This window comes from Vanessa tameamea, chromosome 26 (assembly GCF_037043105.1).
Source record: "Vanessa tameamea isolate UH-Manoa-2023 chromosome 26, ilVanTame1 primary haplotype, whole genome shotgun sequence".
NCBI lineage: Eukaryota > Metazoa > Arthropoda > Insecta > Lepidoptera > Nymphalidae > Vanessa > Vanessa tameamea.
Genome location: NC_087334.1, coordinates 4,082,264 through 4,097,888, shown reverse-complemented (window position 1 = coordinate 4,097,888; position 15,625 = coordinate 4,082,264). Strand labels below are relative to the sequence as shown.

The 15,625-nt window shown below is 30.9% G+C and overlaps 2 protein-coding genes across 2 annotated transcripts; both read right to left on the bottom strand.

Moving 5' to 3' along the window:
* Positions 1-117: 117 nt before the first annotated feature.
* On the bottom strand, positions 118-894 carry LOC113393427 (alpha-crystallin B chain-like). The gene has a single exon (XM_026630301.2). It carries the CDS (start codon positions 827-829, stop codon positions 314-316), a length of 516 nt encoding a protein of 171 aa, XP_026486086.2. The 5' UTR covers positions 830-894; the 3' UTR covers positions 118-313.
* Positions 895-10,923: 10,029 nt separating this feature from the next.
* LOC113393415 (protein lethal(2)essential for life-like) lies at positions 10,924-11,692 on the bottom strand. Its single transcript, XM_026630290.2, has one exon. The coding sequence runs from the start codon at positions 11,562-11,564 to the stop codon at positions 11,031-11,033; it is 534 nt and encodes a 177-aa protein (XP_026486075.2). The 5' UTR covers positions 11,565-11,692; the 3' UTR covers positions 10,924-11,030.
* Positions 11,693-15,625: the final 3,933 nt, after the last annotated feature.

Genomic DNA, 15,625 nt, shown 5'->3' with positions numbered 1-15,625 from the left:
ATGATAATGTCAATGCGTCAAATTCCATAGAGTAAAGAGCAGAAAATGGACAGGCGAAAAAAAAAAATAAAATCCACATAAATGGTAAAAAAAGATACTAAGAGAAAATACTTTAAATAAAACTTGTACTATATTAAATATTTAATATCACATACATTAAGAAAATGTTGGCCGAAAAAGTATACAACGACAACAAAATAATCTCAACATAAATTTAAACCAATTTCAATAATATCATAATCTCGATTCACAGTCTCATTAGTCAGTCATTTTAAAAATAAAATTCACTATAGCTATCGACGCGTCAAAATTTTCACTTTTCGATAATTTGCTCATTTAACGAATCGTCTTTCACTTCTTTCCGGACAGGGCCAGTGTGTGTAATGGGTACATTTCTTTCACCTTGTGAGCTTTCCTTTCTTGAAGCCAAAACAGTCAATACACCATCAGACGACAGCCTTGACTCGATCGCATCAGAATCCGTATCTTCTGGGATCTTGAAACGCCTTACAAATTGCCTGGAAATAAATCCATGCTCATCTTGTTTCTCTTCGTGTTTCCCTTCCACAACTATGTAACCATTGACAGTCTTGACGGTTATTTCACTCGGTGCAAAATGCTGCACGTCGACATTAATTTGCCATTTATCTTTTTCAAGTTTGATCGAGGAGCCCGTGTCCTTTGGCCACCAGACAGGGTATCGAGGCACAATCGGAGTCGACGCAGTGAAGAGGTCTTCTGGCGACAAAGTGAGGCCGAAGTTTTGATCTGGTAGACGTTTAGGCCATCGAGGCATGTCGTAGTTGAAAAGAAAAGGTGCAAAAGACATTTTAGGTTTTGTTATTTCTCAATATGATGCACTGAACGCGAACGTATTCGATATGATGCTGTTTATTCAAAGCACTTCTATTTATATAAGCAATGACGCCATATGTATGTATATTTGTAGTAACGTACGTGTTCCCAGGAATTTTCTAGGTGCAGACGAAATTGTAGTTAAATTGTTTACATGACTACATTACGAATTGAACATCCTATAAATACAAAATACATTTTTATTAGTCACCATTGGTATAAATAGAAATGTATTTTTATCCTTTGGGTTTGTTTGTCAACAAGATAAAAATAAAAGTTGGCACCGCCCACCTTAATTCAGAGATTCAATAGCATGTATTTTGGACTGAGCGTTTTCTGGAACGTATTACAGGTGATTTCATAATGGCATGATTAATGACATTTCTTATCTGACGGTGAGGTAGTTACGGGTTTGTCTCCCATTAAACTTGATGGTTCAGCATTCTTCGATGAGTAACTAATTGGTACAACAGTTTCACATGGTAAATTTATGTCACAAAGATTCCTTGGAGCTGTGATTGTTAAAAAACCGTCCTTAGATAATTCAGATTTCACTTTCTGGGGATTGCAACCTTCGGGAAGTTTGAACTTGCGCACGAACTGACGGACAATGCAACCTCTTTTCGTCTTCCTTTCCTGTTTCCCTTCAATGATTACGTATTCTGAACGTGCTTTTACTTGTATTTCGTCTTTTGTAAATTGATGTACGTCTATGCATACCTGGAACTTATCTTTGCCTATTTTAATGGTCGGCCTTATGTTTCTTGTTTGTTTAATGAGTGAAAATAATTTTGGACGCAGATTTAGGTTTAGCAGAGGACATAGAATCATTATGTGTTACTAACGTTTCTTTTTACAAAATATTAGTATTTGATTTCAATGATTTTAAACTTCTTATCGAAGATTAGCTATATGTTGAAATATTGACAAACTTGTCAATTAAATGGTTAAAATATAGAGTTATGCAGTAAAATAGAAAAGAGGTTATACATATTCATTTTATCATATATTTTTAGAAATAAGTCTGCTTACTCTATTAACGGAATTGAGACACTATGTTTATAAAATTAATCGTGTTTTTTGTTCTGTTACTCAAATTCGTATGAAATTAACTAATATTAAACGCTAAAAAGCTATGATAGAAATGATACATAGAAAAATAAATAACTGTATGTATATATCTATATTTTATCATATTTTTCGTTTTACTTTCGAAAATACTTTAATCCTACATGTAAATAAAAATTACACAACTTCTAAAACCACTGAAATACGCTCAAGAGTTATCAGTAATTAACATTGTGTGATATTTTTATACCAACCTTATCTGACAACCAATTCGCATATAGTATACGTTAGACATAGATAAATAACTAATTAGATGTACATATTTATGTTTTATAATATTTTTTCAATTTTATTTCATGAGCGTAAACTTATTAAATTACATGATGTTTATTCCACGCTTTTTTCCGAATCTAAAGTTCGAATTTCGAATTGCATTATGATTCCTTCCAAGCCCTTACGTCGTCCAAGTGATGATGTCCTAGTAGATTCGACCATGAAAACCATTCTCAAAGAATGATTATGCTTTCCGAGACACAAGAGTGTACATTTCTAAACTCTGGGTTGCTAGGAGAATTTATCGACGAAAAAATTCATTAACATTTTATTGGCCTAACTTAGGGTTTTAATTTAGGTATAGTCTCATATGCTAGCCACTAGACCAGCAAGACATTATCTTTACATAGTATAAAACAAAGTCGCTTTCTCTGTCCCTATGTCCCTTTGTATGCTTAAATCTTTAAAACTACACAACGGATTTTGATGTGGTTTTTTTAATAGATAGAGTGATTCGAGAGGAAGGTTTTTGTATATAATACATAGACAATATAGTTAAGTAACACTGATAATTTTAAAAGTTTCTAATGTGATGTCGTAAATTTATAAATTTTTTGCGCTTACATTGTAAACGCTGGCTGAACACTACTAGATAGATCAAATATATATATATAGATATTTTAATATTTCTTACAGCGCCTTTGTCTATGGGCGGTGGTGACCACTTACCATCAGGTGGCCCATATGCTCGTCGGCCATCCAATGCCATAAAAAAAAAAAAAATCAAAATGATGTACTACAGAATTGTACACCTCAAAAATGTCTACAAAAAAGTACGCGATGGTATGTGTCTATCTGTTAGTGATAACCCACAATAACATTTTTTTGTCATTTATTTTTTACCACAAATATTGGCTAATTTTCGAAGCGATTTTAACCTATACAGCATTAATCCTCATCCAATGAAATACCTTAAATACATTGTTGATTTAATATTGATCTATATGGCCATTTACAGCATATGATTTAAATGAATATTTTCGATGATATTACAGATTTAAAAATTGCGGAACGTAGCGTTTGCGGTGGTACCGGCCGGCCGGGGCGGCGGGAGCGTGCCTATAAATAGCGCGTCGGACACCGCGGTTCTCACCCCACCGACTACGTTCTGAGCCGAGGTGTGAACTCATAGAAGACACCCTCAGGACGAACGTCAACCTCGAGCTCAGCGCTCAACTTTAGGGCTGAGTCTAGCAATCGCCCGAACGCCCGGTGACCTGTAAAGGCCAGTAATCAAATCAAATCAAATCAAAAATCTTTATTCAATATAGAAGTGTTTACACTTGCTTATTGATTGTCAAAAATCTACCACCGGTTCGGAATTTAGCACCTCGGACCTGAGAAGAACCGGCGAAAGAAACTCAGCGGGATATTTTTTTTTTTTTTCATTTTGCATGTACAATAATTATTATATTTTAGTTATTTGAAACAGCCTGGAGGCGATCATTTCATTCCCAAGGTGTGCAGTCAACTAAAAAGTCATTAGTGTTGTAATATCCTTTAGCACACAAACGCTCTTTAACGATTCTTTTGAATTTTATAATTGAATAATTTTGAACGTTTTCTGGGATCCTGTTGTAAAAACGTATACATTGCCCCAAAAAAGAGTTACTAACCCTGTGTAATCGGGTACTTGGAGTAACAAGTTTATTCTTGTTCCTAGTGTTAATAGAATGTACGTCACAATTTCTGGGAAAATCGTTTATGTTTTTGCGTACATACATAACATTATCAAAAACAAATTGAGAAGCGACAGTCATTATTTTAATTTCTTTAAATTTATCTCTTAACGAATCTTTTGGGCCCAGGTTATAAATTGCACGAATAGCCCTCTTCTGCAGTACAAAAATAGTATTAATGTCAGCTGCATTACCCCAGAGTAGGATGCCATACGACATTATACTGTGGAAATAACTGAAGTACACAAGGCGAGCCGTATCCACATCAGTCAAAAGTCTAATTTTTTTTACCGCATAGGCTGCAGAGCTGAGTCTATTCGCCAACTTATTTATATGGGGGCCCCATTGGAGCTTAGAGTCTATTGTCATACCAAGGAACTCTGTTGATTCTAAAACATCTAATGCTTCCCCGTTTAAGCATACACTCGTTTTGACACATCTTACATTGGGAGTAGTGAATTTAATACATTTAGTCTTTTTACTATTTAACATTAAATTATTAACACTAAACCAATTTACTATTTCAGAGAGAGTATTGTTCACATCGTCATAAATTGAAAGACGTCTTTTTATTTTAAAAATTAAAGAAGTATCATCAGCAAACAATACTATCTCGAGTTTATCACCTAGGAGATGTGGCAGGTCATTTATATAAACAAGGAAGAGGAATGGTCCAAGAATTGATCCTTGAGGGACCCCCACAGTAACTGGAGACCCGGGAGATCTCTTTCCATTTACATCAACCCTCTGAATCCGATTGCTCAGATACGAAATCAGAAGACTGAGTGCAGTGTCCCTAATTCCATAATGACGTAGCTTCCTGACCAAAGTTTCGTGTTGCACGCAATCAAAGGCCTTAGATAAATAGTAGTAAAGTAGGGAAACAGCACTACTTCAAACAAGATACAAACCGCTTTGAATTTAGCAGCGATCGGACGCGGTTATTATCGGAGCTCTCTAGCGAGGGAAATAACAATCCATACTTCCATACTTACTTAATATTATAAATACGAAAGTAACTCTGTCTGTCTGTCTGTCTCGCTTACACGCCAAAACTACTGGACCGATTTAAATGAAATTTGGTACACAAATAGTCTAGAGCTTGAGAAAGGTCATAGGCTACTTTTTATCTGGAAAAAAGTGTTGTAAAGGGTTGAAAAGGGGGATGCAACGTTGTAAGTTGTTGAAAGTATTGTCAAGTTTAGAATTTTTAGAACTAGAAGCATAAAACTTATATTTTAGGCTGTACACTTATAAACTAACATATCATGACACTCACTCAGGAGGGAATTTTGGATATTCTACCCCTAAATGGGTGAAATAGGAGTTGAACGTTCGTATGGAATTTTTTAAATTAGAAACATGAAACTTTGTTTTTGGGATACTGATTAAAAAGGAGTAGATACTTATTTAATTGTTCCTGCATATTCTACCCCTACGGTGATATAAGGGTTGAAAGTTTGTATAGAAGTCCGTCATTTTTAAGATAGAAAAATGATACTTCATTTTTGGGATACTGATCAGAAATGAGTAGATACGTATTTAAGCGTTTCTAGATAATCTACCATTAAGGGGGTGAAATAAGGGTTGAAAGTTTTTATGGAAGTCATCATTTTCACTCTAAGGAGTTTAATAGACAGTTCCTTCTGCAAATTTAATTTGAAAATAGTTGTAAAATCAGATAAATGGATAATATAAATCTTATGTAAATTATAAAGTTTGGAATATAGTCGATTTTAAATAGTGATAAGTGTGACGACTGTGATCTATATCAATAGTTATAACTGTTATAATAAGTGGACCAAGTGCATCTATATCAAAATACCCTCAATTATAATATCAGTGTTTGCCGTTACCGTAAAGAGTAACCGGAGCATTGTTTACTGTGGGTTGCCGACAGTTACTATAAGAGCATTTATTACTGTGTTAAGATTAATAAAATTAAAACAATCAATCAAAAGATTTTTCACTTTTTTTTTCAAATGGCATCAAGTTCATTAAACAAGTGTGGTGGGTGTCCGCAACTTATTAAAGTTAATGAAAAGTTTTTGACGTGCTCATCGTATCATAAAAATCATGAATACTGTGTGGCATGTAAAAAGGAAGAAGAAGTTATTGGGATAGATACTATCTGGCTATGCCCGGAATGTAAACCCAAAAGAGGTAATGCTGATGACACGCCGGTTAGATCAAGGAAAATAAATTATAAACAGCCAGATCAAATCAATATCACTCGCCGTAAAAAAGAGAAAACTACAATTGCCGACGTTTCAGATATGTCTATAGTACCTGTTACACAAGAAGAAATACGAAGTATTGTCAAAAATGAAATTCAAGGCCTAATAAAACATTTTAACGAAACAATACGAAAATCTATTGAAGATGAATTAAAATCAATTATGGATGAAATTTGCTGCTTCAAGGAGTCTATGAAATTCATGAATGATCAATACGAAGAAATTAAATCTGAAATTAATTCAAAATTTAATCTTGTGGATAAGCTGTATAAAGAAATCGAGCAACTTAAATCAACAGTTCAGGATCTCGATACACGCTTAAGTATAATGGAGCAACAAACAAGAGCATGCAATGTCGAAATTCAGTGTGTGCCAGAGTATAAAAATGAAAATCTTATAAATACTGTAATTAAATTAAGTAAAGTAATATCTTGCAATTTGAATGAAAGTAACATACATAATGTCACACGTATTGCTAAGCAAAACCCTAAGACTTCTAGACCAAAATCGATTGTTGTTCAATTTAGTAGTCCTAGAACTCGAAACACCTTTTTAGCTGCCGCAATAAAATACAATAAAAATAACTCTGAACAAAAACTGAATACAGAACTTCTTGGGATTGGGGGGGGGGGGGGCTAAAGTAAATGTTTACATAGTAGAGCACCTGTCACCGAAAAATAAGATACTTCATGCTTTAGCGAGACAGAAAGCAAAACTAAAGGATTCGTAATGGTAGGATATTTATGAGAAAATCCGATAACTCAGACTATAAATATATAAAAGATATTTCATCCTTAGATAAAATAAACTAATCGATTTTAATTTTTTTCTTTCTTTTTGTTTATCTCATTAACTTTATTAGTTTGTATAAAGTAACCTTCGATCAATTAAGTGTATATTACCAAAATGTAAGGGGTTTAAAAACAAAACTTAAAGATGTTTATTGGAAAATTTCATGTTGTGATTATGACGTTATTGTGTTCACGGAAACATGGCTTAATATAAGTGTTCTTGATTCAGAGATATTTGATGATCGTTACGTAGTGTATAGGCGAGATCTCGTAGAACAATAACTAGATTTAATAACAAAACTGAGGGTAGTGGCGTATTAGTTGCTGTTTCCAAAAAATACAAGTCACGGCGATTGTTTGACTATGAGAGTTTAAGTGAGGATATATGGATAAATGTTACTCCATCGGTAGGTGACCGATGAAACATTTTACATATGTGCCGTTTATTTGCCGCCGCCGATAAATATTAATCTATTGTCCCATTTTGTTGATAGTGCAAGCAAATTACTCGAACAAAATAAAAATTGCGTTATATTGGGTGATTTTAATATTAGTTCTTTAAACTGGTTCGACAATAATGGTAAATTTAATTCTACACCAATGCATGTAAATAACAACGTTGAAAGAACGTTGTGTGAATTTCTTGCATCAAACAATTTGTGTCAGTACAATAATTTGAGGAATTCTAATGGCAAGATTATTGATCTTGTGCTATCTAATTTAACATATTTAATGATCGATACTCCTCGAGACGACTTAACTAAAACTGACACTCATCACCTTCCATTGATTTAGGATTTATTATTTAGGTTATTTTTAAATTAAAAAATTACGTATTATCAAGAACACACAAACCTAAATTATTAATTATTATTAACCTTATTATTATTAACCTAATAATTATTCCAGAGTAATGCACAGAAACTATCAATTCCCTTAACTTTAATATTCAATATATCTCTAAAAACTGGAAAATTCCCTAATCAATGGAAGGAAACCAATATCGTACCGATTTACAAGGACGGTGACAAGTCTCTTATTACTAACTACAGACCAATTGCTATTCTGTCAGTTTTAGCAAAAGTTTTTGAAAATCTCATAAGTCCATTTCTTACTTGGCTTGTATCTCAGTTAATAATTGAGGCCCAGCACGGTTTTTACAAGGGGCGATCTTCTGCAACTAACTTGACTTCATACGTCGAAGACCTAATTGATGCTGTAGATAGAAGAATCCAGGTAGACTCGGTGTACACCGACTTCAGTAAGGCCTTCGATACCGTAAATCATGTTATTCTATTAGACAAATTAAAATCTTACGGGATATCGATGATTTGATTCTTATCTGATATGGTTTGATTCTTATCTGATCAATCGCAATGCTAGAGTAGTGGTAAATAGTTATACTTCCAATTCCTTTCAGGTTTTGTCTGGTGTCCCGCAGGGTTCCCATCCACAATTGTTTACAATTTTTATAAACGATATCGGTGAATGCTTTAAAAACTCACAAATATATCTATTCGTAGATGATTTAAAAGCTACGGCTAGGGTTAAGGATACTTCCGACTCTATTTTATTTCAAAATGATTTAGATAGACTTGCAGAGTGTTGCACAAAATACTAAATGGCTTTAAATGTAGCAAAATGTAAACATATTAAATTCACAAAAAACAAATATAAAAAACCGACAGTATATAATATAAACGGGGAAGTACTTAAAGAGGTAGAAATTATTCGGGATTTGGGTATAAATTTGGACCAAAAACTTAAATTTGATAAACATATCGAAATTTTAGTCCTCAAGGCATCAATAATACTAGGATTTTTAATAAGATAATCTAAGAACTTCAAGCAAGCAGATACAAAAATTGTTATGTACAATGCATTGGAGAGAAGTAATTTAGAGTACTGTAGTGTAGTTTGGTCTCCTAAATACAAGAATCATATCGATAGACTTGAATCCATCCAGAAGAAATTCATTAGACATTTAACTTTTAGTTGCAAGCTTAGCAAAGTACTAAAATCTTACGATGAACGTATTGAATTTTTCAAACATTTTCGAAACGTAGAAGTCTGTTTCACTTAATACTTCTAAGTAGAATCGTTTCTGGGTCTATTATTAATTCTGACCTATTACAAAAGCTTACTTTTAATGTTCCCACCAGATTACCTAGGTCAAATAATTAACACTTGTTTAATAAAGCAAAGCATCGCACAAATCTTAAACTACATAGCCGACTTTCACAAATGTACAATGCTTATGATGAATATCAAAACAGTGTCGATCTAAATGTTATGTCCATTGCGTCCATGAAAAAGATCGTACTGGGCAGCAAAAATAATGTCTAAATTGATACATTCTTATATTTTTATTACATAGTTTTTTTTTTTTTACTTTTATTTCCTTTTAATGAAATAGTTATTTTAATTTTATTTAAATAGTTTTCAAATTAGGTTAAGATGTTGATTGTTTTCTTTTTGTGTATGCTGTGTTCTTCTTTAAGTAATTGTGACACTTAGAATATAATTTTACTTTGTTATATTATATTATTATAATCAGTGTAATTGAAATTATGTAGTGAAATTATGTAGTTGAAAATATCTAGGAGAAAGTTTTTATGGAAGTCCGTCATTTTTTAAATTAAAAACAAAAAACAGTTTTTGGGATACTCATTAAAAATGAGTTGATTCGCATTTAAGCGTTTTTGGATATTTTACGTCTAAGGAGAGAAATTGAGTTGACATTTCGTATATAGGATAGTCTGGAAGACAGTCATTTTTGAGGTTAAAAGTAGGAAACTTTATTTTTGGGCTACTGATTAAAATTCAGTAGATACGTATTTAAAAGTTTCTTGATATTTTAGGCCTAAAGGAAAAAATAGGTGTTAACATTATATAATCATATTCTACGCGGGCAAAGCCGCGGGTAACAGCTAGTTATTTATAAAAGAAATCACATTATTCATTCGAAAATCACCTATCAAATTCATTGTCATTGTCATTCATCGTCCCTTTGAGAGTTTTATCTATCGAGTGTGGGGATAAAAAATATTAATTTTATTAAGTTATATATACAAACAGAGAGTGTCTCTCTTTATGTACAATTTACATAAGTAAAATTTTAAGGAACCAACACTCGGTAGACACAGAGCAAGGTAAGAAAATGGCCTTCAATGGGCTTAATTTTAAAATTATTATATTAGTCAAATTTATAAATGCCAAGGAAAGCTGTATTGTTAATTTAAGGTGATATTCTCTAGCTAACCTTACCATTTTTCAAACTTTTATTTCCTACATTTTGGTAAATACTTCATCGAGTGAAGAGCTAATTATAATTCTCCTTACACTTCATAGTTTCATCGTTACGATTCGTTTTATGTAGGTACTGTTGCTGCAAATTCTCGCCGCAGTAGTATTATAAAATTTGAACTCTTTAAATTTATCGTAAAATAAGATTATGTCTATGTATTAAAATCAAATTATTCTTTATTCAAGTAGGCTTATAAAAACACTTTTGAAGCACTTTTTCAGTGAACTGTAAGTCTGTTATTTTCTCCACGTATTTATACTTAACTAATTAATTTGTGTAACAAAAATAAAACGCTTATATTTTAATAGAACAATAGCATAGACAATAAACTTTTTTAGCAGTTTTAGGAGCGAATCGATTGTCTAATTTTATCTCTCTATAAAATTTGTCTCTATAATCTATTTATATATATATCTATGGAAATCATGAATAATTAAAGCATTGCTATATTTTTTTTGTTATACTTAATTTTCCTCTAACTATACAATTCTGAGCGAATTTTTGACGAAGAAAATTGTACATAAATTAAAGGTTGTTACATGAATAAAATTATGTTATAAGATTTAATTTTGTGTCAAACTATTCATTAAAAATCTGAAATATTTATTTGAATAGAGTTATGACAAGTTTAAAGAAATAAAACAATCAGAATCAGAATTTTGAATAGTTTACTATTAGAAATTAAAAATAAAATCAGTCTCTAAATTATACTGGTGGAGGGAAACTTATTACATTTTACAATACTTATAAAATAATGAATTCAGTTTTTATCTTCTTGTTCACTCGAATCTTTAATTTCCTTGCGAACAGGGCCGGTTTGTTGAATAGCGACAGTCTTTTCGTTCTTCAAAGCGGAGGGTTGTCTTGGTGCTACGACGGTAAGTACGCCGTCCGACGAAAGCCGAGATTCAACTGTGTCCGGATTGCAACCCTTGGGAAGCGCGTATTTTCTGACAAACTGACGAGAAATGAACCCATGTTCATCCTTTTTCTCTTCATGTTTTCCCTCCACAACGATAAAACCATCAGCTGTTTTCACGGTAATTTCGTCAGGTGCAAAATGTTGAACGTCCAAATTTACTTGAAATTTGTCTTTATCCGCCTTGATGCTGGAGCCGACATCACGAGCTGCATTTGCTAATTGACGCCATGGCCTGTAATAGTCCTGGGAGACCAGGGGTGCAGCGACCACGGTCAACATGTCGTCAGGTGTCAACGCCAGGCCAAAATCTTGGTCCAGAAGACGATTTGGTCTGTAGTAGTTGTTACCGAATAAATACGGTAGAAGAGACATTTTTTAAATTATTAATCGTACTTAAATATAATCAATTGAACACTGAATAAAATCCACAGAAACTTCTCTGAGATGCTTAGCGGTTCGAATGCTTGATTCAAATACTATGCCAGAGCGCGCTTCACCGCTGTATTTATACCTCCGCACGCCATCTAGTGGGGTATAGAAATGTCTCGAAATATTGAGTCAGTCGGCGTTCGTTCCACTTTGATAACCGTTTCACGAATGTTCTTGAAGCGGCGCGACCGGCGAATTTGTAAACAATAATGTTATTGATCTGTGAGAAAGAAAGGAAAGGATGCTAATTTTGAATACTCGAACATTCTGCTGTTGAGTTTTATTAGTTTATCTCAGATTAAATATATGGGTTATAATCGGAGTTCTTTTTTTAGTTTTTAGGATAGGGTTTTTGAATTAAAATTTACTTTCACGAGTTAAAATGTTTAGTAGTTATGTTTTACTGTACTTATTAAGAGTTGAATTAAAAATACGAAATGTTGTGTCTTAACTATCAAAATAAATATTTTGAATATAAAGGATTATGCATTATATATATTAATGTTTTATACTTCCTTTATTTATTTTATATTACTTAATATAAAATACTTAATAATAATAAAATTATTAAATTACTTGATATCTAGACCCTAAAATAATATCTAACGTATAAATAAATAATACAAAATGAAGTAAAATCTTTACTTAAAGATTTTATAGAAATATTAAAGACAAATCCAGAGATTTTTTATAATAGTAATAAAATGTATATAAGTTTATTATATGAATACATGTACATCGATGTATTTTTATGACTTCCTATACAACACACACATTTGTTGTAATAGGTATGTGTGCATTATTTATCTATAAAATGGCATTAACTTAACATTTTTCATTAATTAATGTACTTCTTAATTAAGCTTATAATAAAACAATAAAATTCTGCAATAAATTCTTATTGGCTTTAAACGACATCATATACTTAAATCTTCCTTATCTTGTACCTACAATGGTGTGTATCTCAAGATATGTATTTTACAGTGACCGGTATTTTGTATGACAAGATATCTTATTTCTTGTCAATAATATACATTCATAAACATGAACTGAATCAGCCCCCTGCTCAGTTTCTAAAAACTCTTGTATTGTATCAATGGCCGCGATAAAATAAACTTCATCCAAAAATTTACGTCGCAGGCGCTACTAGGCTAGACAATATCAATTTATTATGTCTGAAACAATAATTAAATTTATTTGTCGCTTTCGATAACTATGTTAATTTCTTTAAGTCAATTTTATTTTAATTAAATTAGTTTATGAAATTAAAGAAAATAACAGTTTTTGGAATACCATCATTTTAGTAAAAAATAGAATAATTGTCTATGTCTAACTCATTATTTTTGAATTGAATATTTATTTTTGATATAGGATATCAATATCATATCATATCATCATGTTTTATAATACTTCAGGTGGCTATGTAAGAACCCCTACTTTATCCATGTCTCTGTAAGTCAATAGTAATAATTAAACATGCAGTTGAATCGAACAAAAATTAAGAAAGTATTATTTTTTAAATAGTTACAATAACGCTTGGGGGAAAGATACTAGAAACGATCACAATAACACAACTGCTCTACTCATAACCTTATTAATAATAAGTTAATAATAATTTACAGGCCATTCTTCGTTTGATAGAGAGTTCCTTTTAAGATATGAAATTATTTCATCAAAAAGAAACATTTCTGAATATTGACGTTAAGTTCTACCATAATTTTTCGTATAACACGATTCTTTGACAGTTATTTTTCTAGAAATATGTCTATTTGTAGACAATTTAGACAAAGACGTTTTTGTATTTGCTATGAGCTGAATATGTTAAAAATATTCGAGAATATTCCCGAGCATGTGTACTGTATTGATTGGGTCACGTCGGGTGTCAACAGCTGCAATGAAATGAATTGAGAGCCGACATTTCTAGAACCAAAAAAAAAATAGAATTCTTTAAAGTATTTGACATTTATCATTTATTTATCTTTTCATTTCTTGTTTTGTCATTAAATCCTCGGATGTAGTTAAAAATCAATCACTGTTAAATGTTAAAATTATTTAATCAATAAGGGATAAAAATTACGATATTTCATAATACCCTTTCCCCTACTCTTGTAAAATATCTTCTTTAAACCAAGAGTTTTTATCTTAATATTTATGTTGAAAAAATATTTTTGTTTCAATAATATTTATAAAACAAATCATGATTCATTATTGTAGCAAAGTTTTTTGAGAGTGACTTTTCTATACCTAATTGATATATTGATAATTTAGATAAAAATTGATTGATATTGTTATCTAGGAGTGAAATAGCTTTGTTAAAAATATTCGCGAATATTCCGGAACGTGGGTATTGATTTCGTGGCCGTCAGGTCCGGTGACAGACAGCGGATACAATTGAATTTTGAGAGGAAATTTATAGGTACTCGAAAAAAGTATAGATTTGTTTGATAGTATTAATAAATACACCAGTACACAGAATATTTATTTATTATTTGTTTTATTTTATAAATATTAAAGTTCTGAAGTTAAATATCCAATTCACAAAAATCGGCTATTTTCATTCCATACGTGACTCTCTTTTATTTTTTTAATAATCCTTTTGCGCGGGAAAACATCTTGTATTATATTTTAAAGCCATACGAATGACGTTCTGAAATCGATTACACTTTTATGAAATCAGATACAATAACAAAATATGAGTTTATTAAATATATAATTATAATATAAATGTAACTACATAAATAAATATTTCTAACAGTATTATATCAAAATAAAATAAGTTCATAAATATTTATTATAATAAATATCTTGTATACATGATTGTGTTGTTTTACAAATTAATATTACGAATTTATATGTGCTGATATATCAGCATAAAATAATTATAATAAATCATCATCGTTTCTTGTATCAATCGTAGTTGTATCATGATATTATCAGAAATTTGTTTATAGATATCTAGATATTTAAAAAAAAACAATTGGTAATGTGTTTGGTAAGAGTGGAATGTGTACGTTATATTTGTAAATATTCATGATGTCTGCGTGCGTAATGCGTATTGATTACGTCGCGTTGGGCTGACAAAACTGATAGAAATATCTACAAACAACGAATACAATGACGAATTAAATGCAAAATTTTGTAAAAACTATTTTTATTAAATATAATTGATATATATGTAAGTTATTAATGAATAAAATTAAATAATTCCGACTATTTGTGAGAATCTTGCTGGTTCTTCCCAGTAGAATATCCATTTCCCGGTAGAATTTTGGAAGTAAAATCAAAGTGAAAATAAGTAATTAAGTATAATAGTGTTGTATTATAAATAAAGATACATTAATCATAAACTGTCAGTAGTGCAATATAGCTGAGTTATTAGCAAATCGCATGAAATACGTAAATCTACGATTTGTTTATCTTTTTTCCTACTTCCATTGGAATAGGCTATATATATACCTACATTATACCTAATATATAAAACAAATCTATTTAAGTGCTTCTATTATTTTGCTTTTGATATTTTAGTATATTATTGAATAGCTATTTAGTTCAAAAATTATATGTAATAAATTAAGAGCTATTTAGCTAAAATTTATTTTAATATTTCACACAAACGATTGAACTACCAAGAAATAAATATTGAAACTTATTTAATAATTTTCTAAACGATTTTAAATGTTGTACTTAATTAGATATTTTGTTTCCTTAAAAAAACCTATGGTAATAATAAAATAGCTAAAAGCCAATATTATTAATTTATTCAATAGATACTCATAACATTGAGCTATTATTACTACGTAGTACATTATAACTCAATAACTCATAATGAAAATATTACATTGAGATTAACCTATACTTATAGATTTAATAAAATCAACTAACGATAAAAAAGTAAGTAAGATTTAGATAAATTTATGAGATTGTTTATAAAGAAAATGGGAAAAAATATTTCATAATTTAATTAAAGCAAATTTCATTTGTAAATTATAATAATGACCTTGATA

Coding starts and splice junctions, on each gene's coding strand:
- LOC113393427 (XM_026630301.2), bottom strand. CDS start 829: ATGTCTTTTGCACCTTTTCTTTTCAACTACGACATGCCTCGATGGCCT.
- LOC113393415 (XM_026630290.2), bottom strand. CDS start 11,564: ATGTCTCTTCTACCGTATTTATTCGGTAACAACTACTACAGACCAAAT.